We start from the raw sequence: 14815 nt of genomic DNA, 5'->3' as shown, positions 1-14815 counted from the left end.
CTATGCTGCAGTAAAACTGGATTAATTGCTAGTCCCTGAAGATAACATACATTTTTCACACCTCCACACTTTTGCACATGTTCCCTGGCTGGTGTTTTCTCCCCGCCCCCCTCTCTCTCTTTCTCCCTCTCTCTCTCTTTTTCCCTCTCTGTCTCACTCACAGGGTCTCACTCTGTCACTCAAGTTGCAGTGCAGTAGCAGGATCACAGATCACCATAGTGAAACCGTCTTTACTAAAAATACAAAGAAATAGCCGGGCATGGTGGCACGCACCTGTAGTCCTGTAGTCCTAGCTACTCAGGAGGCTGAGGCAGGAGAATCACTTGAGCCTGGGAGGTGGAGGTTGCAGTGAGCCAAGATCACACCACTGCACTACAGCCTGGGTGACAGGCTCAAAAAATAAAACAAAAAAACAGTTCACGATAGCGTCCACCTCCTAGGCTCAAGTGATCCTCCCACCTCAGCTTCTTAAGTTGCTGGGACTACAGGGATGCACCACTACATCTGGCTAATTTTTAAATTTTTTGTATAGATGGGGTCTCATGTTGCCCGGACTGGTCTCAAATTCCTGGGCTCAAGTAATCCTGTCTCTGCCTTTCAAAGTGCTGGGATTACAGGCATGAGCCACCGCACCTGGCCCTGGCTACTGTTTTCTGTCTTTTAGAAAAGCTTATTCTTCATGAGCTAGCTTACATGTGATAGTCTTTGGTAGTCTCTTCACTGCCCCAACTCATTCTTACTTCCCCAAAGCAGTAAGTGCATTCTCCTATGTTCTTCCATAAAATACGTAACACCACTGTAGGGTTTATTTATTATAGTTAGCTGTAAACATTTCAATTTCCTTCACTAAATTGGGAGCTACTAAAGGAGAGGAATCATGTCATACTCATTTTTGCTTTCCCAACACATAGCAAACACTTAACAGGAATATGACTAAGATGCTGTTAGTTGTCAGTAACCAAAAGCCATAGATATGTGAAGGCTTTGACTTGCTGACACCTTCCAGTGGTGTTCCTTGATTTATGCCAACCAGAATTCACTCTCTTTTATCCTCAGATTGTGGAGTGCTTAGCTACTGCTTGCTTCTCCTTCCTGTTATGGATGCCTCGATAAACTCCTGACATGATCAGTGGTTAATGGGTTACATTTTGCTCTGAGCAAACATTCCAAGATGGATGAATTCTATACTTCACCCAGATGTCTCTTGTAGTCACAGGCCATCCATGGTCTAGAACATGTCACAGGGGAGTCTGATCTGGTCTATACTATACATAGGATAGACTCAAACTAGTTTGTGGAGACTGGGGGTGGGGCCAGATGTATTTTTGCCTAAACATTTGTGTTAGTATGCCAACTACTTAGACTGTTAGCTGGAAACATTAGGTTGCAATATATAGATCTAATATTAATTTAGGTAAGGTAGTAGATAATTTGGGGAGATTGTTTCAGAAAAGCAATGGATACAGGATAAATCATAAAAGCCAGGCACAGTGACTTATGCCTGTAATCCCGGCACTTTGGGAGGCTGCGGGGGTTGGATCACCTGAGGTCAGGAGTTCGAGACCAGCCTGGCTAACATGGCGAAACCCCATCTCTACTAAAAATACAAAAGTTAGCTGGACATGGTGGCACATGCCTATAGTCCCAGCTACTTGGGAGGCTGAGGCAGGAGAACTGCTTGAACCTGGGAGGTGGAAGTTGCAGTGAGCTGAGATTGTGCTACTGCACTCCAGCCTGGGTGACAGAGTGAGACTCCTTCTCAAAAAAAAAAAAAAAAGAGAAATCCTAAAAAATTATTCTCTAATTAAAGATATGACTGGACACAAAATTTTTAAACTACATGAGATAAAAATAATCAAAAGAAATTCATTATTTTCTAGTGTCAAATTAGCAGGGCTTGATTTACCTAAAAGCATCCTGAATGACCAGTGGGTCAATGAAGAAATGAAGAAATTAAAAATTTCTTGAAACAAATGAAAATGGAAAAACAACATACCAAAACCTATAAAGTGGTTTTGGACATAAAGTGAAAGTAAAAGGAAAGTTTATAGCAATAAGAGCCTACGTCAAAAAAGTACAAAAACTTCAAATAACCTAACAATGCATCTTAAAGAACTAGAAAAGAACCAAATCCAAAATGAGAAGAAACAATAAAGATCAGAGCAGAAATTAATGAAATTCAAGTGAAAAAAACACAAAAGATCAATGAAATGAAAAGTTGACTTTTGAAAGGATAAACAAAATCAACAAACCTTTAGGCAGACTAAGAAAAAAGAGAGAAGGCCCAAATAAATAAAATCAGAGAAGAAAAAGGAGACATTACAACTGATACCACAGAAATTCAAAGGATAATTAGAGGCTATTATGAACAAATATATGCCAATAAATTGGAAAATCTAGAAGAAACAGATAAATTCCTAAACACATACAACCTACCAAGATTGACCCATAAAGAAATCCAAAACTTGAACAGACCAATAACAAGTAATGAGGCTGAGTGTGGTGGCTCATGCCTGTAATCTCAGCACTTTGGGAGGCTGAGGTGAATAGATCGCTTGAGCCCAGGAGTTTGAGACCAGCCTGGGCAACATGGCAAAACCCCAACTCTGCCAAAAAACAAAAAAACAAAAAACAAAAATTAGCTGGGCGTGGTGGTGTGCACCTGTAGTCCCAGCTAATGGGTAGACTGAGGTGGAAGGATGGTTTGAGCCTGGGAGGTGGAGGATTCAGTGAGCCGACACTGTATCATTGCACTCCAACCTTGGCGACAGACCCAGACCCTATCTCAAAACAAAACAAAAAAGTAATGAGATCAAAGCTGTAATAAAAAATCTCCCAGCAGAATTGAACAATGATATCACTAAACACAGGGCGGGGGACATCACATACCAGGGCCTGTCGGGGAGTGGGGGGCTGGGGGAGTGATAGCGCTAAGAAAAATACCTAATGTAAATGATGAGTTGATTGGTGCAGCAAACCAACATGGCACATGTAGACCTATGTATCAAACCTGCACACTGTGCACATGTACCCTAGAACTTAAAGTATAATGAAAGAAAAGAAAAGAAAAAAAAATAATCTCCCAACAAAGAAAAGCCCAGGACCCAATGGCCTCACTGCTGAATCTTATCAAATATTTAAAGAAGAACTAATACCAATCCTATCAAACTACTCCAAACATAGAGGAAGAGGGAACACTTCCAAACTCACTTTAGGAGGCCAGTATTACCCTGATACCCAAACCAGACAAAGACACATCAAAAAAAGAAAACTACAGTCCAATATCCTCCATGAACAATGATGCAAAAATCTTCAACAAAATCCTAGCAAACTGAATTCAATGACACATTAGAAAGATCATTCATCATGACCAGGAAGAAATTATCCCAGGGATGCAAGAATGGTTCAACATATGCAAATCAATCAGTGTGGTACATCATATCAACAGAATGAAGGACAAAAACCAAACAATCATTTCAATTGATGCTGAAAAAGCATTTGATAAAAGTAAGCATCCCTTCATGATAAAAACCTTTAAAAAACTGGGTATAGAGGGAACATACCTCAACACAATAAAAACCATATATGACAGACCCACTGTAGCATCATTTAGAATGGAGAAAAACGGAAAGCCTTTCCTCTAAGATCTGGAACAAGACAGGCATGCGCACTTTCACCACTGTTATTCAGTATAGTACTGGAAGTCCTAGCTAGAGCAATAGGACAAAAGAAAGAAATAAAGGACATTCAAATTGGAAAGGAAGAAGTCAAGTTATTCTTCTTTGCAGACAATATGATCTTATATTTGGAAAAACCTAAAGACTCCACCAAAAAACTATTAGAACTGCTAAATTCAGCAAAGCTGCAGGATACAAAATCAAGATACAAAAATCAGTAGCATTTCTATATGCCAACAGCAAACAATCTGAAAAAGAAATCAAGAAAGTAATCCTATTTACAATAACTACAAATAAAATAAAATACCTAGGAATAAACTAAACCAAAGAAGTGAAAAATATGATGAAAACTAGAAAACACTGATGCAAGAAATTGAAGAGGACACACAAAAATGAAAAGACATTCCATGTTCAAGGATTGGAAGAATCAATATTGTTAAAATGTCCATACTATCCAAAACAATCTACAGATTCAATGCAATCCCTACCAAAATACCAATGACAGTCTTCACAGAAATAGAAAAAAAAATCCTAAAATTTATATGCAACCACAAAGACCCAGAATAGCCAAAGCTATCTTGAGCAACAAGACCAAAACTGGAGGAATCTGACTTCAAATTATATCTGACTTCAAATTATACCAAAGAGCTACAGTAACCAAAACAGTATGAGACTAGCATAAAAACAGACACATAGACCAACGGAAAAGAATGGAGAACCCAGAAATAAACCTATACATTTCCAGCAAACTGTTTTTTTGACAAAGGTGCCAGGAATGTACATCGGGGAAAGGACAATCTCTTCAATTAATGGTGCTGGGAAAACTGGGTATCTATATGCAGAATCAAACTAGACTCCATTTTTTGCCATATACAAAAATCAAATTAAAATGAAGTAAAGCCTTAAATCTAAGGCCTCAAACAATGAAACTGCTAAAAGAAAACACTGGGGAAACTCTCCAGGACGTTGGTCTGGGCAAAGATGTTTTTTCAGTAATACTCCACAAGCACAGGCAACCAAAGAAAAAATAGACAAATGGGATCACATTAAGTCAAAAAGTTTCTGCACAGCAAAGGAAACAACCAACAAAATGAAAAGACAACCCACTGAATAGGAGAAAACTACCCATCTGACAAGGGATTTAATAACTAGAATATATAAGGGCTCAAACAACTCAACAGAAAAAAATCAAATAATCCAATTAAAAAGTGGGCAAAAAGATCTGAATAGACCTTTCTCCAAAGAAGGCATAAAAATAGCAGACAGGTATATGAAAAGGTGCTCAACATCTGATCACTAGAGAAATGGAAATGAAAATTACAATGAGATGTCATCTCACCCCAGTTAAAATGGTTTTTAACCAAAAGTCAGGCCATAATGATTGCTGATAAAGATGCAGAGAAAAGGGAACCCTCCTACACTGCTGGTGGAAATGTAAATTAGTACAATAGTTTGGAGGTTCCTCAAAAAACTAAGAATAGAAATATCATATGATCCAGCAATCTAATTGCTAGGTATATACCCCAAAGAAAGGAAATCAGTATATTGAAGAGATATCTACACTCCCATGTTTATTGCAGCACTATTAATAGCCAAGATTTGGAAGCAACCTAAGTGTCCATAACTCCACTTACTCCACTACGGCGTGATGTCATGGCCACCACCGGAGACCACTGGTTGGTTCTGGGGTTGTATCTCTCAGCACTGCTCAGCTCTGTAGTGTCATCTCTACCTCCTACAGCATAGATCATGTCCTGATACACTGCACAGCCTAGGTGTTTCCTCCGGGTCCCCATAGGGGCTATAGTGTGCCATCTGTTTTCCTGAGGATTGTAACGTTCCACTGTAGGGAAAAGAAAAACCAGTAAGTGAGCATTCAACCATTTCCTCTCACCTCCAGTTTTCTTTATAGCCACTGATATTTTGTGATAACATATTTTCAACACATGATCTGATTTTTGCTTCTGAGAAGGATTTGTATACCTCTGGACAATACCACATATACTCTCATCAGGGGCTGGTTTCTTCTAGGTATGGTACAGTGGAAAGGGCATGTGTTGGGATTCAGATACTCTGGTTCTAGTTTTATCTAAATGACTAATTAGCTACATGACTCTCAGCCTCACTCTCCTTATCATTCAATGGGGAGCCTGACTACATGATCAATAAGCATCATTCAGTACTAATAATTTATTATCATAATCAGACAACTTCTGTACTCCTATATTCCCTTCCCTATAGCATAGTGCATTTTAAACTTCTGAAGAGAAGACATGTGACAATGAATCTGGTGTGACTGTCATATCGACAATATCCTTAGGCAAAAATACCCATAATATCTAAATAGAAAGGAATAACAAACCAGGCCAGGTGCAGTGGCTCACGCTTATAATTCCAGCACTTTAGGAGGCTGAGGTGGGTGGATCACTTGAGCTCAGGAGTTTGAGACCAGCCTGGGCAACATGGCGAAACTCCATTTCTACTAAAAATACAAAAATCAGCCAGGCCTGGTGGCACACACCTATAATCCCAGCCACTCGGGAGGCTGAAGTGGGAGGACTGCTTGAGCCCCGGAGGTAGAGGTTGCAGTGAGCCAAGATCATGCCACTGGACTCTAGCCTGGGTGACAGAGCGAGACCCTATCATAAAAAGAAAAAGAAAAACAAAAACAAAACCCAAACAAACGAATTTGTAGTTCTAAGCTTTTATTTATTCTTAGATTATAATATAGAGTATGTTGTGGGTTTTTTTGAGGAGAAGTTGTGATGGAGGAAAAGGAACTACTTATATGAGAAAGTATATAAGAAAGTAGTTTTAAAAATTCATTATACATTTCCAGCAGCTTGTAAAGCAGGGGAAGAAACAAATATTTGGGGAATGTACTCAGAATATGACTATAGTAGGAGCTGAGGAAGAGCTGAGAGCTGCACTCTGCTGGAGGGAAAATCAAGCATTTTCCTAGTAAATTACAGGATAACCTGGAGTTTCTACACTTTTTGTAGGAGGACTCTCCAGGAAAACGTTCTGCTTTTGGGTAACATGATTGCCTTTGGGAGGGACTAACCTGTGTTGAGTGGAGATGTCCCGTCAGAGCCACCTACAGCATATAAGAACCCTCCTAACACAGCCACAGCCACACCTAGTCTTCTGGTACTCATAGAAGCTACCCGAGTCCACTTGTTCTCCTTCGGATCATACCTGTAGTGAGGGAAACCAGACTGTATGCTTGTTCTTATTAAGTGAAGCCTTTTTCATAAGCTCTGAAATCACACTAAAGATATACTGAGTACACAGACTTGCTCTAGTCAAATGCGCAATGAAAATCTAACATTTTACTTAGTCATTAGAAAAACATCTTAGAATTTATATCTGTGTCAGCTATTAAGCTATTTTCTACACTCAGACTTGGAAAATGTCCCAAGGAAAGAAGAAAACAACCTATGACCTCAGTTCACATAACACAGGCTCTTTCTTTCTTTCTTTTTTTTTTTGAGATGGAGTCTTGTTCTGTCGCCCAGGCTGGAGTGCGGTGGCACGATCTCGGTTCACTGCAAGCTCCACCTCCCAGGTTCACGCCATTCTCCTGCCTCAGCCTCCCAAGCAGTGGGGACTACAGGTGCCTGCCACCACGCCTGGCTAATTTTTTGTATTTTTAGTAGAGATGGGGTTTCACCATGTTAGCTAGAATGCTCTCGATCTCCTGACCTCATGATCTGCCCGCCTGGGCCTCCCAAAGTGTTGGGATTACAGGCATGAGACACCGCGCCCGGCCGGCAATACAGGCTCTTTCTTCAATGGAATTTTAGTTCATCTGGTCATCTTTGAAATGCCTCTGATGTATTTTAAAATGATTTTTGTAATTTGTCTTTTTTTCCTAGTTGTTGTAGTGGGGGTGATGGCTGTTACTCTCTACTATATCCTATTTGGAAGTAGAAGTCTTTTGCATAGTTCTTTGAAACAACCTTTTTATTATAAAATAAAGCTCAAATACAGAGAGCCACACAAGATAAATGTATAGTTTAAGAGTTATTATCAGGAAAGCCCCCTTGTAAACACCACCCAAGCCAAGAAAAAGAACTTTGCATGCCACTCTGGAAGCCCTGCAATGTGTCCTTTTCCAGTCTCTTATCTTCTCCTCTCCACAAATAACCATTATCCTGACTTTTAACAGTTATCACTTCCTTGTGTTTATTGTTTTATCACTCAAGTGTCATCCCTAGACACTTCAGTCTTACTTAACATTACATTTAGAAAAATTTTCATTAATATTTATTTAAAAATAGGGGTCTTGCTGTGTTGACCAGGCTAGTCTCAAACTGCTGGCCTCAAGCAATCCTCTCACCTCAGCCCCCCAAAGCACTGAGATTACAGGTGAGTTACTGTGCCTGGCTGAGAAATAAATAAATAAATAAATAAATAAATAAATAAATAAATAAATAAATAAAAATTAAATTAAAAAAAGGCTGAGTGTGGTGGCTCATACCTGTAATCCCAGCACTTTGGAAGGCCAAGGCTAGAGGACTGCTTGAGGCCACGAGTTCGAGTTCAAGACCTGCCTGGTCAACACAGAGAGACCTTATCTCTATAAAAAAATTGGAAAAAAAAATTAGCCAGTCATGGTGGTGTTCACCTGCAGTTCCAGTTGCTTGGGAGGCTGAAGCAGGGATTGCTTGAGACAGTTGTGAGCTATTATTGCACCACTGCACTCTAGCCTGGGCGACAGAGTGAGACCCTGTCTCTAAAAAAATTAAAGAGTCTCTTATTGTCTACAGGTTTTCCCTCCATTCCTTTTCCTCCCTGCAATTCATCTGTTTTAGAACCTAGAGTGTATGACAGTTTTCCCCATAATATGGATTTGGTTGACCGTACATTCATAGTGCAGTTCAATCTGTTGCTCTGTCCTTTTTATGTTGGGCAAATTGGTAGTTGGATCTAGAACTTTGATCAGACCATGTTTGATTCCTTAAACAAGACTACAGAAGGTGGTATGTTAGCAGCTGTTTATCAATGTCTGGATACACTAATTTACTGAGTGTTTCAAAATGATAGTATTCTATCACTTATTTTATTTTATTGGGATAATTTTATAAAGAAACAATCCTTTTATCTACTATTTGGTTACTCAATTGATATAATAATACAGTTCATATAAGAAAGGCAGGATATATGCTCTCTCCTTTCACTTTATTTACATGTTTTGAGATAATAAATTTGTTCCCTATGATCTTCCAAAGGCAACCAATTAGTCTTAAAAAATTTAACATTAAGAACTCATAGATTTAAGTGTATTTATTGGATTTAAATCTATTGCAATTATCCCTTTTAAAGCTGAAATTATCTTATCTTTGGTCAGTGGGAACATCTTCAAGTTGGCTGAGTCTTTTAGACTCTTAGCAGTCTCTGACAGCTTGCTTGCTATTTGGTATGACAAGAGGGTACAGACTCATCTGCACATTTCCTGTTCTAAACCTAGAATCAGACATTTTTCCAATAAGGCTCTGGTTTAAGTGGGAAATAATATTTCAAGATACAATCTGGGTGCAGAGATGTTCACTGACACTTTATTTCTAGGCTTTCTCAGTTGACAAGCTAGAATATATAGAAATTTTTTCAAAAGAAGAATTTAGTTCAAATTCATACTCAGGACTACGAGATACTTTATTTAACTTCTATTTTACAACCTTATCTTCTTCTACCTCCACACTCTGGTTTTCAAGGACAAAGGAGAGAACAGAATTAGAATAATCCACACTCATTTCCTTTATTCTAAATTTATACACATAGCAGAATAGCAATATTATCACTAATATCCCTTAGAACAATTAAAATTCCTTTTTGCATACCTTTTCTTTGTACTACATTTACATGGACTGAGTACATAGCTAGAGCATGCTACACTCTCTCCCTTTTATTTTTATTTTTAGAGACAGGGTCAGTCTGTCACCCAGGCTGGGGTACAGTGGTGCAATCACAGCTCACTATAATCTTGAACTCCTGGGCTCAAGCAATCTCCTGTCTTAGCCTTCTGAGTAGCTGAGACTACAAGTGCGCACCACCATGAATGGCTAATTAAAAAATATACATATATACATTTTTAAGATATAGGGTCTTACTATGTTGCCTAGGTTGGTCTCAAACTCCTGGCCTCAAGTGATACTTCTACCTTGGGCTCCCAAAGTGCTGGAATTATAGGTCAGAGCCTATAATCCAAGCACCCAGCCCTCCCTTTTAATCTTCATTTAGTCATAGTTCTACAATTAACTGTATTTATTTATTTGAGGCAGGATCTTGCTCTGTCACTCAGGCTAAAGTGCAGTGATATGATCATGGCTCACTGCAGCCTTGAACTCCTAGTCTCAAGCGATCCTCCCACCTTGGCTTACCAAAGTGCTGGGATTACAGGTGTGAACCATGTGGTCCAGCCTTTCTGTCAATGTCTTTCTAGTAATTTTGTCCGAAGTTTGTTCTCCTACAGGGCTCAAGAGAACAAGATTCCCTAATCTCTTACATGTTGATAAGAGTTGTCTGTGCCCTTTGTACTTCAGAGTCGGTTTCTCAAGGTATAAAATCCTTGGCTCACATTTTTCTTGAATATCTAAAACATGCCATTCTATTTTCTTCTGGCATGAAGTACTACTTTTAAAAAGCCAGATGATAATCTAAGTTTCTTTTCCTTATAAGTAGCATGTACTTTTTTGTAGATACCTAAATAATTTTTTCTTCAAGGTACAGTCATATTATTGCATATGTCTTGGTGTTCTGGGTCAATATTTGAAGGATATAGTGTATTCTTTCAAAAAAGTTTCAATTTTTTTTAATTACAGGAAAGTAATTTTGAATTACAGTTCTTAGTATTCGTTCTGTTTCGTCACTTTGGTTTTCTTCTTTAAGGACTGCTATGATCTGTATAATAGATTTTTACCTATTTTCAATATTTGTTGCTATCTCTCAAATGCTCTCTTGATTTTTTTCTATTTATTTATTTATTTTTTGAGAGAGAATTCTGCTCTTGATGACCACGGTGGAGCTCAATGGCGCGATCTTGGCTCACTGCAACCTCCACCTCCTGGGTTCAAGCCTCCCAAGCAGCTGGGATTACAGGTGCCTGCCACCACATCTGGCTAATTCTGTATTTTTAGTAGAGACGGGGTTTCACCATGTTAGTCAGGCTGGTCTTGAACTCCTGACCTCAGGTGCTCCACCCCCCCCCCTTCAGCCTCCCGAAGTGCTGGGATTACAGGCATAAGCCACGGTGCCCGCCCTTGATTTCTTTTTGACCTTAAAATATTTCCTCTTTTTGACTTCTATTTGTCTTATGGCATTATCTGTTTTGCTTATTATCCTTTAATCTTCATTCTGAAATGATTTTTCCTTTCATTTCTAATACTTTTCTGAGTTCTGTCACTTCACTTCTGATTATGTAGTTTCATATCTTGTATCATTTCCTTAATGTCTTTTATCACATTTTGAAACAGTTAAGGTTTTGATGTGTAGGTGTGTCTTTCTAGTGTGCTTTTATTTTCTGTAGAGATGTTATTCTGCTGCTTATTCTCTCTTCTTATATTCACTTTGTTTGGAATCTAATCTCAATACTTTGCTATTTCATTTTTACATGAAGTGAGTTTTCCTGAACTTTTAGAAATAGGAGTGAGTGGTTTGGTTTGTGATAGTTTTTCTAACTTTGTGGAGCTCCTTCTTTTTTTAATGTAGTATTAAAAAATATAGTGCCTTGCCTTCAGAGATTATTACTTAAATTTTTTTATTTTTAATTTTTGTGTATATATTTATGGGGTATATGAGATGTTTTGATACATGCATGCAATGTGAAATAATCACATCAAAAAGAATTAGGTATCCTTAAATTTTTTTTTTTTTTTTTTTTTTTTGAGACAGGGTCTCACTCTATTACCCTGGCTGGAGTGCAGTGGAGCGATCATGGCTCACTGCAGCCTTGACCTCCCAGCAATCCTCTCACCTCAGCCTCCTGAGTAACTGGGACCACAGGCGTGTGCCACTACGCCTGGCTAATTTTTTTATTTTTTGGAGAGACAAGGTCTCACTATGGTGCCCAGGCTAGTTTTGAAATCCTGGACTCAAGCAACCCTCCCACCTAGGCCTCCCAAAGTGTTGGGATTATGGGTGAGAGCCACAGCGCCTAGTCCAGTGATTTACTGACTATTCACTGCCTTACTTTTGTCTTGGCTTTCTCTTTTCAAGGAAAACAAGGGCATCTGTTGCCCTCATCCTGCTTAATTTTGATTCTACTCCCAGAAGCTTCTCCTCAGTGTAGAGTCCTGACCTGGAAGGTTATCCTGGCTGCTCAGTTTTGAGAGTTTCCAGGGACTAGATGGTTCTAACCCAGCTGGTTCCCAACCAGGTGTTATTTTTTTCCCCTTCATCCCCCCTTTCTCATCCCCTAGGTAACATCTGGCAATGTTTGGAGACATTTTTGGTTATCACAACCAAGCATGTGCTTCTGGCACTTAGTTGGTAGAGGCTATGGATGCTGTTAAACATCCTACAATGCACAGGACAGTCCCCCACAACAAGTAATTGTCTGACCCAAAACACCAGTAGTGCTGAGGTTGAGAAATGCTCTTCTAAATCCTTCAGGTCTTATTGAAGTCTTACACTTACACTCTCTGGCGGTGGACAAAACTGGTCCTAGTTTCAGTTGCTGATAAATTTTCCCCTTGTGATTTCTAGTGACTATGTATTAGCTAGTTTGAGGTTCTTTTGTTCTTAGATCTGTCAGACATCCAGTTGCTTCTTTCTGATTTCTCCTGAAGATACTAATACCATGCAGGTCTTGTGGCTAAAGGTAGTTTGTCTTTGCCCGTTTGTGTTTTGGAGTTTGTGAGGATATCCTTTCCTTTAGTTTTGTCTTTAATTTTGTTCACAGGTTCTGATTTTTAAATTGTGGTAAAATACACATAATATAACATAAAATTTACTATCTTAACCATGTTTTAACTGTTTAGTAGTGTTAAGTATATTCACATTGTTGTGTAACTCCAATCTCCAGAACTAGTACATAGGTTTTCAGCTTTGCTATCTATTACTCTATCTGTTTTTATGTGGGCATTTGGAGATATTAAAAAACTATGCCATCACTGCTGCTAACCTCCTGTACTGAGTTTTGAAAGTGAAAAAATCTTGACAGAGAGATAAAAGGCAACTGGCATAGCTTTCAAGAGTTACCTTCTATTTTATCTGTACTGACAACAGTTAAACTTTTCAACATATACATGGTAAACTAGCAAATGCTACCTCAAAAATTTTAGTCATGACGCATTTCTTTTTAAGAAGGATGAAATATATGTTGTTATCAGTAATCATACCACATGAGACTCTAAAATCTAATGACGAAAAGCTGACAGAAGAAATTAAGAACAAAATCTGTTCCACCAAAATTAACTATTTGTACACTAGTATAAAGTGACTATGGCAGCCCACCTAGATTTCCCTAAGCATACTTCAATGATTAATGAGAGTCTATATACAAAATACTTTAAGCTTTTTATCAGATGTCCTATACAAAGTATTATTACTTAATCATTTCTCTGAGGGAAGTCTGAGTAGAGTCATGCATTAAGTACACTCCAGGTAGATTCGGGAAAAAAATCAGAACAGATTTCACAAGTGGTATGCTTGATATATATAGAACGTAATCTGAAATACTTTTCTAACATTTCAATGTTAGGTACAATCAACGTGACAGTTGAAAAACTCAGGTTATGTGCCCCAAAGCATAGGCAACAAAAGCAAAAAAAGTAAGATTATGTCAAACTAAAAGGCTTCTGCATGGCAAAGGAAACAATCAACAGAGTGAAGAGACAATCTACAGAGTGGGAGAACATATTTGCAAACCATACATCTCATAAAAGGTTAATACTGAAAATATATAAGGAACTTAACAACTTAACAGCAAGAAAACAAATAATCTGATTTAAAAATGGCCAAAGGACCTGAACAGATACTTTTCAAAACAAACACATACAAATGGCTAAGGATATGAGAAAATGCTCAATATCACTGATCATCAGGGAAATGCAAATTAAAATCACAACGAAATATCATGTCACACCTGTTAGAATGGCTACTATATAAAAAAAGAAAGATAAATATTGGCAAGAATATGGAGAAAAGGAAACCCTTGCACTCTATTGATGAGAATGTAAACTAGTATAGCCATTACAGAAAACAGTATAGCGGTTCCTCGAAAAATTAAAGATACAACTATCATATGATCCAGTAATCCCACTACTAAGTATATATTCAATGGAAATAAGTATGTTGAAGAGATACCTGTACTTTCATATTCATTGCAGCATTATTTACAATAGACAAGATATGAAGTTAAGCTAAATGTACTTCAACAGATGAATGGATACAGAAAATATGGCATATATGAATAGAATACTATTCAGTCTTAAAAAAGAAGGAAATCCTGGCATTTGTGATGGCATGGATAAACCTGGAGGACATTAAGTGAAACAAGCTAAACAGAGACAAATATTGCATGATCTCACTTATATAAAGCATCTAAAAAAGTTGAACTCATGGAAGTAGAGAGTAGAATGGTGGTTACCAGGGGCCGGCAAGGTGAGGGGCAGTGAGGAAATCTTGGTAAACGAATACAAAATTTCAGTTAGAGAGAAGGAATAAATTCAAGGACTCTAATGTACAACATAGTAACTATAGTTAATAACAATGTATTATACACTTGAGAGTAGATTTTAAGTGTTCTCACCACAAATAAATCATGAGTATGTGAGGTAATAAATATGTTAATTAGCTTGATTTAGCCATTCCACCAGCTATACATATTTCAAAACATCATGCTGTACACTATGAATATATACAATTTTTGTTAATTAAAAAAAAACTTTTTTTAGATCTTTCATTTTCCTAGACTTTAAGATCAACTGAAGACTTTTTCCTGAAAGCCTATGGGAAAGCCACTGAATAGTGGATCCTCCAATGTCCTAAATTCAGCTGCACTTGTTTCTTTTCTTTTTTTTTCCTTGATATAGGGTCTCATTTTGTACCCAGGCTGGAGTGCAGTGGCATGATCTCAGCTCATTGCAGCCTCAACTTCCTGGGCTCAAGTGATCCTCTCGCCTCAGCCCCACAAG

General features: G+C 38.2%; 1 protein-coding gene across 3 annotated transcripts in view; it reads right to left on the bottom strand.

Annotated features, from left to right (window-relative positions):
- Positions 1-14815, bottom strand: part of KLHL20 (kelch-like family member 20) — a 65117-nt gene that overhangs the window by 5686 nt on the left and 44616 nt on the right. For all 3 annotated transcript variants that reach the window (XM_011981405.1, XM_011981406.1, XM_011981404.1), the window contains 2 exons: positions 6742-6875; positions 5312-5520 (listed from right to left, as the gene is read on the bottom strand). In XM_011981405.1, the coding sequence (XP_011836795.1) occupies positions 5312-5520; positions 6742-6875 (343 nt within the window). The remainder of the gene's footprint in view (positions 1-5311; positions 5521-6741; positions 6876-14815) is intronic.

The sequence above is a fragment of the Mandrillus leucophaeus genome, unplaced genomic scaffold (genome assembly GCF_000951045.1).
Source record: "Mandrillus leucophaeus isolate KB7577 unplaced genomic scaffold, Mleu.le_1.0 Scaffold226, whole genome shotgun sequence".
In the NCBI taxonomy this organism is placed as follows: Eukaryota; Metazoa; Chordata; class Mammalia; order Primates; family Cercopithecidae; genus Mandrillus; species Mandrillus leucophaeus.
Note: the sequence above shows the minus strand (reverse complement) of the source record. Positions and strands in the feature narration are given on the sequence as shown.